The sequence below is a fragment of the Archocentrus centrarchus genome, chromosome 15 (assembly GCF_007364275.1).
Source record: "Archocentrus centrarchus isolate MPI-CPG fArcCen1 chromosome 15, fArcCen1, whole genome shotgun sequence".
NCBI lineage: Eukaryota > Metazoa > Chordata > Actinopteri > Cichliformes > Cichlidae > Archocentrus > Archocentrus centrarchus.
The window spans coordinates 25,743,531-25,762,785 of NC_044360.1; the positions used below are offsets into that span (position 1 = coordinate 25,743,531).

At 40.8% G+C, this 19,255-nt stretch overlaps 1 protein-coding gene across 1 annotated transcript in view; it reads left to right on the forward strand.

Moving 5' to 3' along the window:
* ide (insulin-degrading enzyme) overlaps window positions 1-19,255 on the forward strand; it is a 29,278-nt gene that overhangs the window by 6,446 nt on the left and 3,577 nt on the right. The window contains exons 10-21 of the mRNA XM_030748652.1: window positions 1,622-1,638; window positions 2,776-2,878; window positions 2,987-3,109; window positions 3,517-3,599; window positions 7,507-7,651; window positions 10,459-10,569; window positions 10,749-10,869; window positions 11,721-11,812; window positions 14,678-14,789; window positions 16,274-16,441; window positions 17,699-17,971; window positions 18,773-18,834. Coding sequence (XP_030604512.1) covers window positions 1,622-1,638; window positions 2,776-2,878; window positions 2,987-3,109; window positions 3,517-3,599; window positions 7,507-7,651; window positions 10,459-10,569; window positions 10,749-10,869; window positions 11,721-11,812; window positions 14,678-14,789; window positions 16,274-16,441; window positions 17,699-17,971; window positions 18,773-18,834 — 1,410 coding nt within the window. The remainder of the gene's footprint in view (window positions 1-1,621; window positions 1,639-2,775; window positions 2,879-2,986; window positions 3,110-3,516; window positions 3,600-7,506; window positions 7,652-10,458; window positions 10,570-10,748; window positions 10,870-11,720; window positions 11,813-14,677; window positions 14,790-16,273; window positions 16,442-17,698; window positions 17,972-18,772; window positions 18,835-19,255) is intronic.

A 19,255-nucleotide genomic window follows, 5' to 3' on the forward strand; every position in this document is an offset into this window, starting at 1 on the left:
GGATTTAACAGGGAGCCAATGAAGAGAAGCCAATATGAGAGAAATCTGCTCTCTCTTTCTAGTTCCTGTCAGTACTCTACCTGCAGCGTTTTGAATCAGCTTCAGGGAGCTTTTAGGACAGCCTGATAATAATGAATTACAATAGTCCACCCTAGAAGTAATAAATGCATGAATTAGCTTTTCAGCATCACTCTGAGAAAGGATGTTTCTAATTTTAGAAATATTGCGCAAATGTAAAAAAGCGGTCCTACATATTTGTTTAATATGTGCATTGAAGGACAAATCCTGGTCAAAAATGACTCCAAGACTTCTCACAGTGTTACTGGAGGCCCAAAGTAATGTCATCCAGAGTAAGTATCTGGTTAGACACCATGTTTCTAAGATTTGTGGGGCCGAGTACAAGAATTTCAGTTTTATCTGAATTTAGAAGCAGGAAATTAGAGGTCATCCAGGCCTTAATGTCTTTAAGACATTCCTGCAGTTTAACTAATTGATGTGCGTCATCTGGCTTCATGGACAGATAAAGCTGAGTATCATCTGCATAACAATGAAAATTTATGCAATGCTTTCTAATAATACTGCCTAAGGCAGGGGTCGGCAACCCGCGGCTCCAGAGCCATGCGGCTCATTCAGGCTTAATCTGTGGCTCTGTGCGGCTCGCGGAAGTAAATTATAAGTATCCAATTGAAGTGTATTTTATTTTTGTCAGTTCAGTTTTTGTTGTAGTTTTAAATTGGAACATTATTGTGATCTTGAAATATTAAAATAAAATCATTTTATATATCTATTTATTTATTTTCGTTTCTCAATATATGCGTCACTCGCGGTAGCGGCTACCGGCTTCCGGTTCAAATGGCTCTTTCTGGATTACAGGTTGCCGACCCCTGGCCTAAGGGAAGCATGTATAATGTAAATAGAATTGGTCCTAACACAGAACCCTGTGGAACTCCATAATTAACCTTCGTTTGTGAAGAAGACTCCCTGTTTACATGAACAAAATTGTCTATTAGGTAAATATGATTCAAACCACTGCAGTGCATTACCTTTTAATACCTATAGCATGCTCTAATCGCTGTAATAAAATGTTATGGTCAACAGTATCAAAGCTGCACTGAGGTCCAACAGGACAAGCACAGAGATGAGTCCACTGTCAGAGGCTGTAAGAAGATCATTTGTAACCTTCACTAATGCTGTTTCTGTACTGTGATGGATTCTGAAACCTAATTGAAACTCTTCAAATAAACCGTTCCTCTGCAGATGATCAGTTAGCTGTTTTACAACTACTCTTCCAAGAGTCTAGGATGTCTAGGATGTACCCTGCCTCACGCCCTATGACAGCTGGGATAGGCTCCAGCTCACCGTGACCCTGAAAAGAATAAGGGGAAGAAAAAGGATAGATTGTATTATCTTAGACATAATGCATTGATATCAGCTGAATATGTTGTAATATTCCTGTACACACATGTATGCTATGATGTGAATACCTTGTAAGTATGCATTATGTCTGGCTTATTATTGAGTATATAAATAGAAAGACATTATGTAGTATACACCCTTGTACAAGAGTGTAGTATGTACTTTTTCTAATTTGTTTACCAAGGAAAGTTTTTGTCTATTCTAGGATGTGGTTACCAAAAAGTATTTGTAGAAATTTTAAAGATAATCACAGAATATCAAGCTGTTAAAACATGCTTAAAATAGTTTTGATTTAATGAGTATTGTTATTATTGAAAACATGAAATGTGCTGGAATGTGTATTATATCTTTACTAACCCAGGGGTGACTAAAAGTATTTGGCTAAAAGTTTAAGGCAAGGCCTTCAAATTAGGGCAAGTAGTTTTGCAGAAGGTAATAAAAAGTCTGTGGAAGGTTTTCTGTAATGAAATGTTATATTTATTTGATATTTTCATTAATCGCGGAAGGATATTCCCATCGGTGATGTGTCTTCTTTAAACTGAATATTGTTAGGTTTTAAACTGCTGCTTAGGAGTTTTGGTGGGAAAAAAATCACCTTCTACCTACATAATCTTTTTAGGTTGACGCGTTAGAAAATGAACATTACAGGATAATATATGCCTATAGCACCAGAGCTGTTGTTCATTAAATTTGTGCTTCTTTTACGTTGACCTTAGTGTATAACCTCTCAGAAGGACGTTGGAAGATGTGGGCACATTATGCGACAATGGCTTAAACTTTACAGTTATCATCCTGGACTGAGATAAGCAGTGTGCCTAGTGTAGCTTTAATTCATTATCCAGGTCTGCAACTGCTGTGCCAAGCAAAGTCCAGACTTGTAACTGGTCCATTCCTTAATGCTTACTAAGGAGAAGACAGCATGCGCTCATTGGCTGACCCTGACAGTTTGCATGCCAGTCTCTTCCTTTACTGAAGTGGCCATTTAACTCTGGGCTTTTCCCAGCACTACTTTAAATTCATGACCAAGTGGTTTTTTATATATCCATCTCATTCCTGCTGCAAGTGAAGTAACCGAGAAACACCATTTGCTTTTACACTGAGTACTTGTACTTTAACAAACCAAACAACTATACTGTTGTCACTTTGTGATAGAAGAAATGTTTAGATTTCAGTGACACTCACACTCGAATGGTCTGACAGCTCCAGCCTTGCCACCATATATCCACAACCTCAAACATGATCTAAATAGAAAGCACTTACATCCTGTGCAGCAAACAAGCTACTGTGTATTCTGTTCTCACAGAGGGGTTTCAGTGTACATGTATAACACGAGTACCTTCTCTCTTTTCTTTTTTCCAGAGTTATAGTTGTGTCAAAATCATTTGAAGGACAGACAGATAAGACAGAAGAGTGGTACGGCACGCAGTACAAGCAAGAGGCCATCTCTGAGGAGACCATCAAGGTGAACGACTGTCTAGTTTTTCTGCTGTATGATCAATTGAATGACAACTACATTAGTTTTATAAGCCACTGCTTGCTGACTGCATGACTTTTTTTTTGTTTGTTTTAGAAATGGGCAAACGCAGACCTCAACGGCAAGTTCAAATTGCCAATGAAAAATGAGTTCATCCCTACAAACTTTGAGATCTACCCTCTTGAGAAAGACTCTCCTTCAGTTCCCACTTTAATCAAGGCAAGTGTTTTCTCTGCACAGCTCCACCATCAGTGTTGTCGCTCTTCATTTAAATGCACTGGACGATCCCTGCTTACCTGCCTCCTGTGCGTTCATATGGAAATATCGTATTGTGATTTAGACATCAAGCATTTAGTTGTATTGTTGTCATGTCAGGATCAGAGGAACTAAGCAGTTAAAAAAACTGCATTTTCCCATCTGTGTAGGAACAACTGAATACAAGTTACTGCCTTTCGTCATTTATTGCTAAGAGGCCTATCAAAGTAACTCTGTTAGATTTCTGTGGTTAAATGAACGCTGTCTGCTTGTACAGTGTAGCTTCTGTTTGCATTTCAACACTTTTCTCTGCACAGACTTCCCATGAATATAAAATGAAGAACTGCCTGTTTGGTGTTCATTTCTTCCAGGACACTGCTATGAGCAAGGTGTGGTTCAAGCAGGATGACAAATTCTTCCTCCCCAAGGCTTGCCTGAACTTTCAGTTTTTCAGGTGAGTCGTTAATACTCAAGAGTTGTTCCTCAGCTGGAGTTTATGCACAAAGTCTTCCTTTTTTTTAAGCCCTAATCAGTAACGGGAAATAACTAAATGTACTGTTGCTACTTCAGTGCATAACAACCAGTCAGTTTAAAAGTAATTTGCCAATAAAAGGCAGAAATTAAATGTCAAAATGTACACAAGTATTATCAGATTTCCCAAGAAAGTCAGCAACTCCTGTAAAAGATTTGTGAAGGAGCTGAAGAACTGTTGTAGTAGAACCTGTAGTAGAGAGTAGATCGCAGATCAGTTACACTGAAAATGCAAATCTACTAGAATATAAGACTGTCTAAGTTTGGCCAGGGATGGTCACAGGTCACCATATTAAAAGCAGCAAAGTCCCATATGTAGACCATGGAAACTGTATGTAAGGGTGAAATGGTCACACCATTCTGCTAGTTATCATACTCCTTTATTCAAGGTAAGAAGCTGCTTTCTTGTTGCGTTGATGGAATTTGGGAGGATGATTGAATGCTTCCAAACACAGTCGGAGGAGTTTCTACAAAGGAATTATTGGCTGCTGTAATATAAGACAGGCAGAGGTGGGAAGAGCTTACATTATCAGAACAGACTCATTTCTTTAGGTTTCAAACATTTGAGGAAAGTCAATATTTCCTGTCACTGTGCGCCTTCCTGGAAACAAACATTAAAACAAGTTTGAACTTAATCAGAGGGAACAATAACACACAAAGAACATAGCTATTGATGTATCCATCACCAGGTCTTATTGCACATGGAGAGATGAAAAACACACATAATTTATGCATCATTTTATAGTCTTAGTATCATTTTATAATAAAGGGAGTTTTTAAGGGCCAGTAATTCCAAAGGCAGCGTTTCTAACAGCTCAATAAATTTCAGCACACAAACTGTTTTTGTGCAGTTTGTCATACAGTGTGTTTGCTAGCTAAAGGTGCACCTGCTGTATTTCCCAGGGAGAGAAAATACTGTGATATAACTTCACTCAGAGATGGAGACAGATGTGAGGAAGAACAGAGGTTATATTTAAAGGTTGAGGTTAAGACTGGTCAGTGATAGATTGGAAATTTAAAGCTTATATGCAAATTGATTTCTTTGAACAGATATTGGATCTATATGTGATGTGTTGAAGTTAACTTTTTTATTAAGTATATTAACTGTGTGTTATTTAAAGTTTGGATAAAAATACTATGCATTTTACTGCAGGGTGCACTGGTTAGTTTGAAGTACTGTGATGAGTTTATAGTAATGCACTATATTGGATTGGTCCAGAGCAGAATAATGAATGTTAGGTTATGTCACGGTAGCTTAGCTTGTCAAAAAAAAAAAACTGTTAGAAGTGCTACTTTTGATTTTTATACTTTGAGTACATTTCAAAGCCTGTACTTTTTCACTTGAGCCTGTACTTTTACTTGAGTAAAGAAGGTGAATCAGTACTTGAGCTTTTGCCAAAGCATTTAAAACAAGAATCTGTATTTCTACTAAGACCATGTGTACTTTTGCCACCTCTGAAGATAGGCTAGATTAGATTGGATCAGCTTCTGGGTGGGAGTGTAGTTAGACAGTATTAGTCTATAAATAATTGTACTCTTACATCCCTTATAACTGCAAATAATGGTATGTTCAGGTGTAAAAATCATGTTGTAAGGTAGTTTTGTGTGACAACTGCCATTTTCTCTACAGCCCGTTTGTGTATGTGGACCCATTGCATTGTAACATGGCATATTTATACCTGGAGCTCCTCAAAGACTCCCTCAACGAGTATGCATATGCAGCCGAGCTAGCTGGCTTGAACTATGACCTCCAAAATACCATCTATGGGGTATATGTATGTATCTGCAGTCCCTCCCCATCTCAGTCCTCACACCGCCTTCCCTTTATTATTCTCAGACTACAGTGGCTCAGCCAGGCCTGGGTTGATGGGTAATAACAACCTTCCAATCTGACTGTGTCTGTGGCCAGACTGGAAGTAGTCTGCATATTAACTGCTGCATATTAAAGTTCATTTTTTGTTATTGTTTAATATACCTGATAATTTGTGATCCTGAACCTATGTTTTACATAAAATAATTTCTGAAAACCTTCTAACCCAAACCTGGCTGGCCTAGGGTCTGTTCTATTTGCACCTTCCTCTTCGTTCTTCATGAATCCTTTATCCCAGCACATCCACCTCCTGATAAACTGCCATGCCTACCAAAGAGGAGTTTTATTTTCTCCGTTTTTCTCAGGCATATCAAATCATCCTTTAGTTGTGTTGGTGTTAAGTACACACCTGTAATTAAGGTAACAGGTGAAACGACATTAAACCGACAAAATATGATTTGTTTGAAAGTAACTGTATCATTCTTGCATAGAAAAGTTTTTGTCAGTCAATGCAGGACAGAAAGCTGGTCATGTGGCTGCGTATACATATGCTCATAGACTTGACACAAAAAGTAATTTGTGTTTGATTGCTTATTTTTGTGTTGTAACAATGCTTTCTTGGCAACAAATATTATACCACTGGAAAGCCTCTTTCTTTCCCCTTAAATGGTGCTACATAAAAGAAGCCATCTATGTCCACTGTGAACAACCGTCTTTGAACAGAGGAGGTGGATTACGTCACCAACTTTCCCCCACTTACAGTGCTGTCCTGAGCTCCCTTCCCAGATATCTCAACCGCCATTCACACCTTTGTTCCAGTGACCTCAGTAGGTCACATGAAACAATGGAGTGAAGTCTGAAACCACCTGAAACCACTGATTGCAATGACCCATGCCTCCTCTCACACCTTGGCACATGTGATTATGCACATGAACAATAGAGGGTCATAACCACCTCCAGGGCACTACGCCCACTAGGGTTTAAATACCTGGGTCTCTCCACCATTTGGTTTGAGAACCAAAGAAGCCTTTCGGATGAGAGGTGAAACATCTTCAAGAAACAAAAAGAAGTCCAGTCGCCTTTTTTTCAAGCTCCAGAGACTCCTATGACCTGGATGACTGAGAACCTACAGAGACATGGTGCTACATTTGTAAGGAAAATGCATTTATGAGCACCAGAACTGAGTATGTGGGTTGTGCCCATGAAAAATTTGCCAGATCTGCTCTGCCAATGCCACACTGCTATTGACTCTTTTGAGCTTCTGGTAGCCCAGGTGCTGACAATCAGGATCCCAGTGGCAATCCCATATCTCCACAGTCTGGTACCAAAGTCTATCCTCCAAGATGACACACTTGCCTCCACAGAGCAGGTTTATCAGCGACTACCTCCAGAATTTGGGAGTGGAGAGCCTGCCTGCAGACCTGACCTCAACCCCACTGATCATTTGTTAGCTTGGGCGCAGAGTGACCAGCACAACCACACTGGCTGACTTGCAACAAATACTGGTTGAAGAATGAGATCCCATCCAACAGCTGTGTATGACCAAGCTTGCAACCAGCATGAGGAGGAGGTGTCAGGCTGTTGTGGCTGTGTATGGTTCTTCCATATCCTGTTGAGGCCCCTGATTGTTAAAATAATAAACTGTTAAATAGCTAATATGTCTTGTTTCTTCAGACTTCAATCAACCAATCCAATTAATGACACCAAACAAGAGTCAATAGCAGAATATGCTGTTCATATTGACAGAGAAGATTTGGCAAGTTTTTCATGGGCACAACCCACCTACTCAACTCTGCTGCTCAACCCACTGGTGCATTTTCCTTACAAACGTGGCTCCATTTAAGGGGAACTAAACAGGCTTTCAAACAGAATAAGATTTATTGCCAAGAAGCATTGTTACAACAAAGAAATAATCAACCAAACACAAATTTCCTTACTTTATGTGCTAAGTTCGTATGCATTGTCTTTTTAATGTTGGCAAACATTTTTTGTTTTCTTTCTTTCTTTTTCCTTCCATTAGTCGCTACCTTTACACAGATCCCCTGTACTGCAACATGACCTACTTGTTACTCAGGTTACTGAATGATGATTTAAAAGAGTATACATATGCAGCTCGCCTGGCCGGCTTGGAGTATGGTGTAGCCTCAGGGATGAATGCCATCCTCGTAAGTAAGCCGTTTGTAGTCTGGAGAGAAGTGGGGATGCCAGTGAAGGCTCAACTCTGAGGCTTTAACAGAATGAAAGTAGCTCGGTGGCTGTGGTTTCTATGCTCTGATTGTGTGAAATGATGTCCTGCTAGTTCGATCTGAGAGACACAACAGGGGAAATAATTATTTGATCCCCTAAGTTTGCTTAGTCGCTAATTTTTATGGTAGTTTCATTTCAATCCAGAGAGACAGAATATCAACCAAAAATCTAGAAAAACACATTACATAAAAGTGATAAATTGATTTGCATGTTACTGAGTGAAAAAAGTATTTGATCCCCTACAACTCAGACAGAATTCTGGCCCCCACAGATTGGCTGTGTCCATGTGGCACATAGATTGTAATCAATCAATCAGTTACAGATACTCCTGATTTCAACTTGTTATATGTATAAAGCACACATGTCCACAGAATCAGTTTGTTCCATTCTTAACTGTCCGCCACCATGGGCAAGACCAAAGAGCTGTCAAATCTTGCAGCACCTGAAAGGTCCCCCTGCTCAAGAAGGCTCATGTACCTGTACAGACCTCAGTCCTATAGAAAATCTGTGGAGGGAGCTGAAACTTCTGGTTTCCAAGCAGCAGCCAAGAAACCTAAAGGATTTAGAGCAGGGATCCTCAAATCCAGGCCTCAAGGTCCGGTGTTCTGCAGGTTTTAGATGTGCCCCTGATCCAACACACCTGATTCAAATGGCTGAATTACCTCCTCAGTATGCAGTCAAGTTCTCCAGAGTCCTGCTAATGACTTCTATATTTGACTTAGGTGTGTTGGATCAGGGACACATCTTAAAAACCTGCAGGACACCGGACCTTGAGGCCTGGATTTGAGGATCCCTGATTTAGAGAGTTTTTGTAAAGAGGAGTGGGCCAAAATCAATCCTGAGATGTCTGCAAATGTGGTGACCAACTACAAGAAATGTCTTACCGCTATGCTAGCCAACAAGGGTTTGTCAACCAAGTGCTAAGTCATGTTTCACTTGGGGATTAAACACTTATTTCTCTCAATAAGATGCAAATCAGCTTATAACTTTTATCTAATGTGTTTTATTTTTCTGGACTTCTGGCTGATATTCTGTCTCTCTCCATTAAAATGAAATAAAAATTAGAGACTGTTCATTTCTTTGTGAGTGAGCAAACTTACAAATATCAAATAATAATTTCCCCCACAGTATGAAGGAGTCTAATACTGCCTCAAATACCAAAATTCACTTACCTGAAGGAGACAGCTGCAGACAGTCTTCTAGAAATGCTATAAAGTACTGTACTGGCATTTCTACTTTAGATGAAATGGTTAAAGTGATGGAGTCATTTAGAGAAAAATCTCATGACTTTTTTTTTTTTTTTTTTTTTTTTACTAGCATGCCAACGTTTTCATTTTAAAAATATACATTAATTTTATGCCCCTGCGGCCATAAAATTAAAGTGCAGGCTTTAACAGTATGCTAAACATTGCCTTTGTGGGGCTTTTTGCTGCCATTGTCGTGATGGTTTACATATTTGCCTAACAAGCAGAAGCTTCCTGGTTTGATCCCGGGAGGAGACACAGCTCCTTCGGGGATAGCATCAGGAAGGGCATCTGGCATAAAACTCTGCCAAATCAAATTTGCAGAGCTGCTCTGGGGGTGACCCCTTGTGAATGAAGGAGCAGCTGAAAGTAGCCTGTTTTTGTGTGTGTGTGTGTGTGTGTGGGGTGGGTTGGGGTGGGGGGGTGCTTCTATTTTAAGTGTAATACAGGCAGTGAATGGCAAGGTGTCTGTGCTACTGAATATAAGGAAGTTGATGCGGATACCCTGATTATTATGCTTAGGTATTTGCTGATGGATATTGGAAGTGGATCTGTATCTTAGGAGGTTTGACATCATGAGGAGTGACTCGCAAAATCAGGTGGTTTTTTTTGTTGTTGTTTTTTTTCTCTCATTTCTTTGATTTATGAGTCGGCAGTTTGCTCAACTGTGCGTGTGCGTGTGCGTGTGTGTGTGTGTGTGTGTGTGATATTTAATGTTGCACATCAAAGTAATGACCTGAATGAATCTGGTTTGCTGTGGTGGCATTTTTGCTCTGTTCTTTTAAGCTTTCTGACTTTAACACTTCTAACACACAACTCTTGTCGTGACCAAGTAACCTGCATTCATTAGCTGCTTTCTCACCTGTGAATTCATGACTGTGGTGTGTCCTCACAGAGGGCTGTATAGCCGTGTGATGGGCTGTAAGTAATTGATCTGAGTCAGCAGTATTGGTGTGGCATCCTGGCCGTTTCTCAAGGTTAATGACATTAGGAGAGATTACTTTTAACAGGTGTCACTGCAGGGACTGGGCGACGAGGAGAGGTGAGCAGTAGGATGAATATGATAGTGTAGCCATGGGAGATTATGCTGAATCAAGGGCCATTAGATGTGCATGATGTGGTGATGCTTGAGGCTTTAAATAACCTTAAATCATTTTTTCCATCTTAAATACTTATGTGGAAAGAAAATCTTCATCAGCCCTTGAAATTGGTTCTGTGTCTCCCTTAGACACTAGTTTAAAATATTTACAGTCACTCAGTTTTATCATGTTTATTTCCAAGCACATGCAGAGAGTTCAGGTGGACTATAGGCACTGTTTTTGTTGTTGAATTTCTTCACAATAATTTGCCCATGATTGGATTAAATGGACACCACATTCATGTATTCATGGTAGCAAATTAATGTAAAACCTTCAGATCAATACATGAACAAATGCTATCCATTATGCTGATTGGCTGTCTTCTGTCTCTGTTTGCTGCAGCTGTCTGTTAAAGGTTACAGTGACAAACAGCACATCCTGCTGAAGAAGATCATCGAGAAGATGGCCACCTTTGAGATAGATGAGAAGCGCTTTGACATCATCAAGGAAGCTGTAAGTTCAGGCTGATTGACCCATCAGTTCATTGATGAACTTACTTGAACCTGCTGGTTCTGCTTTACAGCACAGAACAGTAAAGTCCATCAGATAATGACTGACGATGAACTAGTTGTCTTCACTCTACCAGCCTCAGTTTTGATGATGAACTGACTCTGCCTTCTGTCTTGCTGCAGTACATGCGCACTTTGAATAACTTCAGAGCTGAGAGGCCTAACTACCACGCCATGTACTACCTCCGTCTTCTAATGACCGAGGTCGCTTGGACCAAAGATGAGCTCAGAGAGGCTCTAGATGGTGAGACTCCTCTAATATTTCTCTCTCCTCTTTCAGAGTCCCAGCAGGTATGCTTACTGCCTGCTTTTTCTTTTGTGGATCCAACAGAGTTAATTGAAATGCAGAATAAACACAGAGCCAAACTCTTCTTCAGGCTAGAGCTGAGCAGATGAAGAGTGGGCTTTGAATTGTTTGCATATGGTGAAATAACATAATAGTGGCAGTGAAAAATGTGTAGCCATCAATGATGTTCCCAGGTTTTTAGCACACAGTTGATAGAGGGCTCTCCTCTCACTTTGCGTCTTTTCTTCTTTTCAGTTTTTCCTCCTTAAATTCTCGTTTAAATGCTGAAGCTGTTCTCCAGCAGATGCTTCCCTAGCTGCCGTCTTTCCTGTGCACAGTGCCAGTCTGGACCCTGAAGGGCAGATTGTTATATTTTTAACCATGGCGCTTACACAGAGTATCCTCAGATTCACAAGAGACTCAATTAACCTGCAGGGTCAGGGCTTGCAGCTCAGTCACCTGGGCCTCCAATTACCACGGCTCGTTCCTTTATCAGTCCTCTTAGCCTGCTGTCCTCCACTGTCTGGGGTCTCTGTGATGCTTTCAGTCTCCAGTTTCCTGCTGTGTTGGTGCTATTAACAGTCTTGGTCAGACATTGCTTAAATTTCAACTTTTATGCACATGTAACTGAGTCTATGAATATGATTTTTACCAGCTGAAGTAACATGTAATGTGACGTGCTGCTTTGTTAATGACAGGAATGCTGTCCGATGAAATCACCACACTCAGCAGTTATTCTTTGACTCTTGCTATCAGCCTTTGAAAATTGCTCTTTGATTGATTTCTGTTGCCTGTGATCTTTGTTTCAGATGTAACTCTCCCACGCCTTAAGGCCTTCATACCTCAGCTGTTGTCACGGCTACACATTGAAGCCCTTCTTCATGGCAACATCACCAAGGAGGTTTGTTTGTCGTCACTACTTTATTTTACTGCCAACTTCATCAGTTTAAATTTTCCTAAATCTATGTTGCTATAGATTTCTAAATTTGCAATAATCCAACTTTCCTCTTTCATATCTGCTTTTGTGACATGCACACACCTTTTTCAGTTCAGTACAGCCGCATATTTGCTGCATATTTGCTGCTGTACAGCCCCTCTCGTATTTATAAAATTGGTATTAATCCCAAATTTTTCAGACTTTGATATCTATTTTGTTTCCAACAGCACAGATTTTCATCTGTTAGCCACAGAGTCTACTTGCTGACTAAAATCTACCCACATAAATAACCAATTTTTAATGGGGTTCCCACAAATCCTTAAAAGGTCTTAAAGTATTCAATTTGATTAAAACATTTTAGACATTTTATGACTTTTGTTTTAACCTGAGGACTGTATTCTGAAATGTCTAATACTTGATGTTTCTAGTTGGCACAATATTCTTTTGATTACTTTCTATTCTATCTTTTGTAAATTTTGCATGGTACGCCAAACATTCATGAGTTATGCACACTGTCAGAAAGACATGGCTCCAATTAGCAAGTTTGAACCAATTTGCAAGATGTGTTGAAAAACATTGAAAATTACAGCAACAGGAATTAAGATGGTTGAGTCCCAAAAGACGGAATGTGAAAAGCACCAACGCTGCAATGTTATTTGGGGATTTACCATACTCTGGATATCTGGATAGCCACTTCTTCTGTATCACAGATGGGCAATATTAGATATTAATGATAATGCTGTGGTCATTAGGCATTTTACTTGGATACATTAAAGACTGAAGTGTTGTGGGTTCTGCACTCATTTACTTTTCAAGACTGTGTGTCCCGAAACAGCCATTCAGTTATGGCAGAAATAACACATACACTGCATACATTGCTAGATTTGTAATTGTTCTGATGTAGATATTGCAGAAATGTTTCTGTGTTTAGGTCTTAAAAAGCTTTGACTTTTAAAGTGTGCTGCATCCCTGCTTTAAGGACTTTAAACCATATCACAATTCAAGTTTGGTAATCTAAGTGATTAGTGGCTTTGGTTTTCACTAAGAGAATGTGTGATATACATTCATTTGCTAATGACATTTTTATATATATATATATATATATATATATACATACATATACATACACAGTGCCTTGCGAAAGTATTCGGCCCCCTTGAACTTTTCAACCTTTTGCCACATTTCAGGCTTCAAACATAAAGATATAAAATTTTAATTTTTTGTGAAGAATCAACAACAAGTGGGACACAATTGTGAAGTGGAATGAAATTTATTGGATGTTTCAAACTTTAACAAATAAAAAACTGAAAAGTGGGGCATGCAATATTATTCAGCCCCTTGCATTAATAATTTGTAGCGCCACCTTTTGCTGCAAGTCGCTTGGGGTATGTCTCTATCAGTTTTGCACATCGTGAGACTGAAATTCTTGCCCATTCTTCCTTGCAAAACAGCTCGAGCTCAGGGAGGTTGGATGGAGAGCGTTTGTGAACAGCAGTCTTCAGCTCTTTCCACAGATTCTCAATTGGATTCAGGTCTGCACTTTGACTTGGCCATTCCAACACCTGGATACGGTTATTTGTGAACCATTCCATTGTAGATTTGGCTTTATGTTTTGGATCATTGTCTTGTTGGAAGCTAAATCTCTGTCCCAGTCTCAGGTCTCTTGCAGACTCCAACAGGTTTTCTTCCAGAATGGTCCTGTATTTGGCTCCATCCATCTTCCTATCAATTTTGACCATCTTCCCTGTCCCTGCTGACGAACAGCAGGCCCAAACCATGATGCTGCCACCACCATGTTTGACAGTGGGGATGGTGTGTTCAGGGTGATGAGCTGTGTTGCTTTTACGCCAAACATATCGTTTTGTATTGTGGCCAAACAGTTCGATTTTGGTTTCATCTGACCAGAGCACCTTCTTCCACATGTTTGGTGTGTCTCCCAGGTGGCTTGCGGCAAACTTTAAATGAGACTTTTTATGGATATCTTTGAGAAATGGCTTTCTTCTTGCCACTCTTCCATAAAGGCCAGATTTGTGCAGTGTACGACTGATTGTTGTCCTATGGACAGACTCTCCCACCTCAGCTGTAGATCTCTGCAGTTCATCCAGAGTGATCACGGGCCTCTTGGCTGCATCTCTGATCAGTCTTCTCCTTGTTTGAGATGAAAGTTTAGAGGGATGGCCGGGTCTTGGTAGATTTGCAGTGGTCTGATACTCCTTCCATTTTAATATGATTGCTTGCACAGTGCTCCTTGAGATGTTTAAAGCTTGGGAAATCTTTTTGTATCCAAATCCGGCTTTGAACTTCTCCACAACAGTATCTCGGACCTGCCTGGTGTGTTCCTTGGTCTTCATGATGCTCTCTGCGCTTTGAACAGAACCCTGAGACTATCACAGAGCAGGTGCATTTATACGAAGACTTGATTACACACAGGTGGATTCTATTTATCATCATCAGTCATTTGGGACAACATTGGATCATTCAGAGATCCTCACTGAACTTCTGGAGTGAGTTTGCTGCACTGAAAGTAAAGTTCAAGGGGGCCTAATACTTTCGCAAGGCACTGTATATAAAAGTTGGTGGTGGAAAGAGCAGTGCTAAATACATGTGCCATGACTCAGTGATAAAGGTGACTATAAATGGTTCAGCATCATGTAGAGTCCAGAGCCTGTTGGGTTGTTCTGAGTATTATACAGAGAAAAATGTTAGTAGGTGAGGTAAATTAGAAATTCGTAGATAGGTACAAAATGTTTTTCTGAGAGTTCAGCTTCTGTTACTCAAGAGTTTGTGGACTAAAATGTTTGGTTTCTCTCCCATCTGTCACCCCTCTAGTCTGCTCTTGGGATGATGCAAATGGTGGAGGACACCCTCATTGAGCACGCTCACACAAAGCCTCTCCTCCCGAGCCAGCTGATTCGCTACAGAGAGGTGCAGGTTCCAGATGGTACGTCTAGTCCTCCTCACCCCTCAACACACACAGACACAAGTTAAGTGCTGTCTCCATGGTGACCATGCGGAATGGTTCTTGTCCAGCACTCTCGCCGTCATCATCAGTGACGCCATCGTGCATTTGTAGAGAAAAGATTTGATTAAATTCAGCATCCTGCATTTACCTCAAAGGAACATAATGGTCACTGAGTGGAAATGGACGTCATTGGCCAGAATACTCACACACGTTACCATCAGCAGCTACATTAGGAAAGCTGAATCATGTGGAGAAGAAAAGCAGAGCTGTGTGAGGCCACCTGGAGAAATCCTGTGTCTCGCTGAGGGATTTTCCAGGCTGGGCTCCAGACTGCCAGTAAGAAGCAGAATAGGAGGATGTATAGGACGTGAACGCCAGTTTGTTTCCTAAGAAACATGTTTGTACTCTGTCACCTGACATCTTTAGAACAGAAAATTGTTCTTATTGTGGCCATTTAGCTGTCCATTGTAGGTAGTGGTAGCAAAGGCTGCAGAATCTTGTAATTTAAAAAAATTAATTGCACATTCAAAGCATGACTTTAAGCAGTAAGAAAGTGTAATGTATAATATTTGATATATCAAATATTGGTGGGGCAGCAGTGGGTAGCACTATCACCTCATTGCTAGAAGGTTTATGGTGATCTGCTGGGACATTTCTGTGTTGAGTTCTGTGTAGAATTTTTGACACGTTGGGAACAATTTGAAAGGAGCTGTTGCAGACTGTGGCTCGGTGCTCAGGGAGCGTCACGTCCAGATTGCTCAGTCAGCATGTGCGTAAAGGCACCTGCGTTAACTAGCTGTGACTCATCCTCCATTCAAAGCGGGCTTGGTCACATTAGACTTACACAAACTGAAGTGGAGTCTAAAAGGAACCGTATTTCCATATGCTAGAAAAGATGGATCCTCTCTATGTCCCAGTCAAAAAAAATTTTAAGTACAGATTAAATGTTAGGGGAGACCAGTTTGGTGCCTCTCAGCAGAAAAGAAGCAAGGCCAAAAGATTTACAGGTGCTTATATTTTTACATTTGGCCTTCTGTTGCTTTCTAAAGTGTTTGATATTGAATTTAACTGCATAAGTACAGCAACAAGGTGAGTAAATTGGTTAGGGTTAGGGTTAAATTGGATTGAAATAGAAAAACAGACTGAAATCCATTAAGATTTTTTTTTTTTTAATTGTTTGCTTCTTCAGGTTCTGCAGAAACAGACAATTCATGCCTCCTTCAATTTTCCCCACCAAATGAGATTTTTTTTAATACACTCTGTGACAGACTGGTGACCTTTTCAGGGGTGTACCCTGCCTCTTGCCCCAAGGCAGCTGGGATAGGCTCCAGCATCCCCGCGACCTTGAATTAGATAAGCGGAAGAAAACGGATGGATGGATTTTTTTTTCTCCTTCTCTTACTGTGAATGTGTTTCCTCTTTCATGATAACAGCACAAATGTATGTTCTTCTGTGCCTCTTAGGTGGCTGGTATGTTTACCAGCAGAGGAACGAGGTGCACAATGATTGTGGCATTGAGATCTACTTCCAGGCAGACATGCAGGCCACCCACGACAACATGCTGCTGGAGCTGTTCTGTCAGATCATCTCGGAGCCCTGCTATAGTACGCTGAGAACCAAAGAACAGCTGGGTGAGCCTGCAAAACACAGATGATAAGGCATTTAAAGGAACCCTTTGGAAACGCATCAGATTTCCATGGTTAAAAAAAAATCATGCTGGATATCTATGCTGATATGGACTGGGTAATGCGTTGAATGAAATGATGCCACATCATTTGATGCTAGTGAAAGTTATCAACCTGCAGAGGGCTGCATTCAAAGAAACCCCAAAAAATCAAAGTGAAAAAATGATTCAGCAGATTAGTCCATTTTGACCAAATTTCATTGCAGCAATTCAAAGTGGTACTCAGCAGTTTGTGGCCTCCAAATGCTTGTATGCACGCTTGACAACGTCGGGGCTCCTAATGAGACAATAGATGGTGTCCTGGGGGATCTCCTCCCAGATCTGGATCAGGGCATCACTGAGCTTCTAGACAGTCTGAATTGTAACCTGGTGGTGTTGGATGGACTGAAACATAATGTAGCAGAGGTGTTCTACTGGATTTAGAGTAGAATAGAATGCCTTTATGGTCATTATGCAGAATGTATAATGAGGGAGACGAGCGAGGGGGGCCAGTCAGTGGTATCAATTCTTTCATCCTCCAGAAACTGCCTGCATACTCTCGCCACATGAGGCCGGGAATTGTTGTGAACCAGGAGGAACCCAGGACCCACTGCACCAGCGTAGGGTCTGACAATGGGTCCAAGGATTTCATCCTGATACCTGATGGCAGTCAGGGTGCAGTTGCCTAGCGTGTAGAGGTCTGTGTGTCCCTCCATGGATATGCCTCCCCAGACCATCACTGATCCACCACCAAACTGGACGTGTTGAATGGCTTCTCCAGACCCTCCAGAACCTATGGCAGTTACTAACTGGGCTCCATGGTGCCAGGCAGTGAGCACAGGGTCCACTAGAGAACGTCCTTTAATTTTTTTTTTTTTTGAGCAGTGTATATATCATGGGTAGCATTTTCCAGAGTAGTTCCAGTGTTTATATAAACAGAAAAAAATGTGGCACCTGTATTAAGTTTGCTAAATTATTATTATATTATTTATGCATTTAATTGAGAGTTGAGCTGCAATGACTGGATGGGGATGTTTAATAACTTTGGGAATGAATGGATTGTACTTCTTAACCATATCTTAAGCATGGTTGTAATAACGCTTATATAAGAAAAAACTATAAAAGTGGACCTATTATGCTCATTCTTGGACTCTTCTGGAGTAGCTTCACATGGCTCAGAGTTAAAAATAATCTCAATTATTCTTACTCTTAATCCCCTAAAAAGGCTACAGTGTGCATAGTGGGCCACGGCGGGCTAACGGAGTGCAAGGTCTGCGCTTCATCATCCAGTCGGAGAAGGCGCCCCACTACCTGGAGAGCCGTGTGGAGGCCTTCCTGTGCACCATGGAGAAAGCTGTGGAGGAGATGAGCGAGGAAGATTTCCAGAAACACGTCCAAGCCCTGGCCATCCGCCGCCTGGACAAGCCTAAGAAGCTGTCTGCTGAGGGAGCTAAGTACTGGGGAGAGATCATCTCTCAGCAGTACAATTTTGACAGAGGTGAGGCCTCCCAGCAGTCCTCTCCACCTCCCTGCTAACTCTTAATTAAGTTTAGATTGCAGGCCAAATTAATCCTTCCTGATCTACCAGCTTGTGTAACGCAGAAAGTCAAAAGCAAGTTCTTGTATTTCTGTATATTTTGGTCAGTCCCCCGAGGTGAGAGAGATGTTACTTAGAGAAGCACAAACTGGGATCGATTAAAGCCTGAAATAATCTGCAGCCACAGCACACCTGTCCCATGCAGCACTCTCCTGAGTATAATGGATTGTAATGGGCCTGATTCACTGATAATCTGCCTAAAGCCCTGAGTGATGGTAACACTGTAAGGCTGCCAAGGGAGTGGTGGTGTTTACTGATACTAGCTGTGTTAGAAGAGAGGGGAGTGTCATGAGAACATGGGAAGCTAACATGCTCAACGCCAAGGGCACAGAAAATCATACAACACACTTCAATAACAATGAGGCTTACATGAGGTCTGCTCCATGGAGGAGAAGTGACTCTTAGTTTAATGTTTCCAATGACATGTAATCATCCTTTACATTTGGGCAAAAAGTTGCTCATTTGACTTGAACATGATGAGATGAAATTAAAGTGTTTAGATATCATTCTGCTCCACAAGCAAAAGACACTGGCCAAGCAGGTGACTTTTACCGTGAAGGCTTTCTCTTGAATCAACTCATCTTTTACATACAGAAACAATTTAAAGTGGACGTGTGTGTTGTTGCAGTATATGGTATGTTTACTGCACTCTTTAAAAAGCATTTAATTCATTTAAGTTCTGTTTTCCCTGCTGTGTTGCAGACAACATTGAAGTGGCATATCTGAAGACTTTGACTAAAGAAAGCATAATGGAGTTTTACAGAGTAAGTAGTACAGCTTTATGTCTCAGACTTTGAGCTGCAGGAGACGTGTCCTTGTGCTGTCATGCTGTAGCTCTGACTGACATCTGAGTTAGAGTCAAACTGTTTGTGGCTTTTTGAGGTAACTACAGAACCTTCTAATCATAGACTGTATATAAAAGATGGACACATTACTAAAGATGAGCGTACTAATAAAATACCACAACTTGGGTTTCTTGTACCTCACTCACAGATCTTGTTATTTGTCAGATTATTCAAATCAGAAATGCTCCAAAAGGCATCAAAAACAAACACAGACGAGCGGTCCAGTTCAATTACTCAGCTGCCTCCTGCAGCTCCCACCAGCACCATACCTGTCAGTCACAGCCGCCACGCCCCTCCCTGTAAGCTTTGAAAAAGTTTACAAAGGTGTGTCATGAAAAAA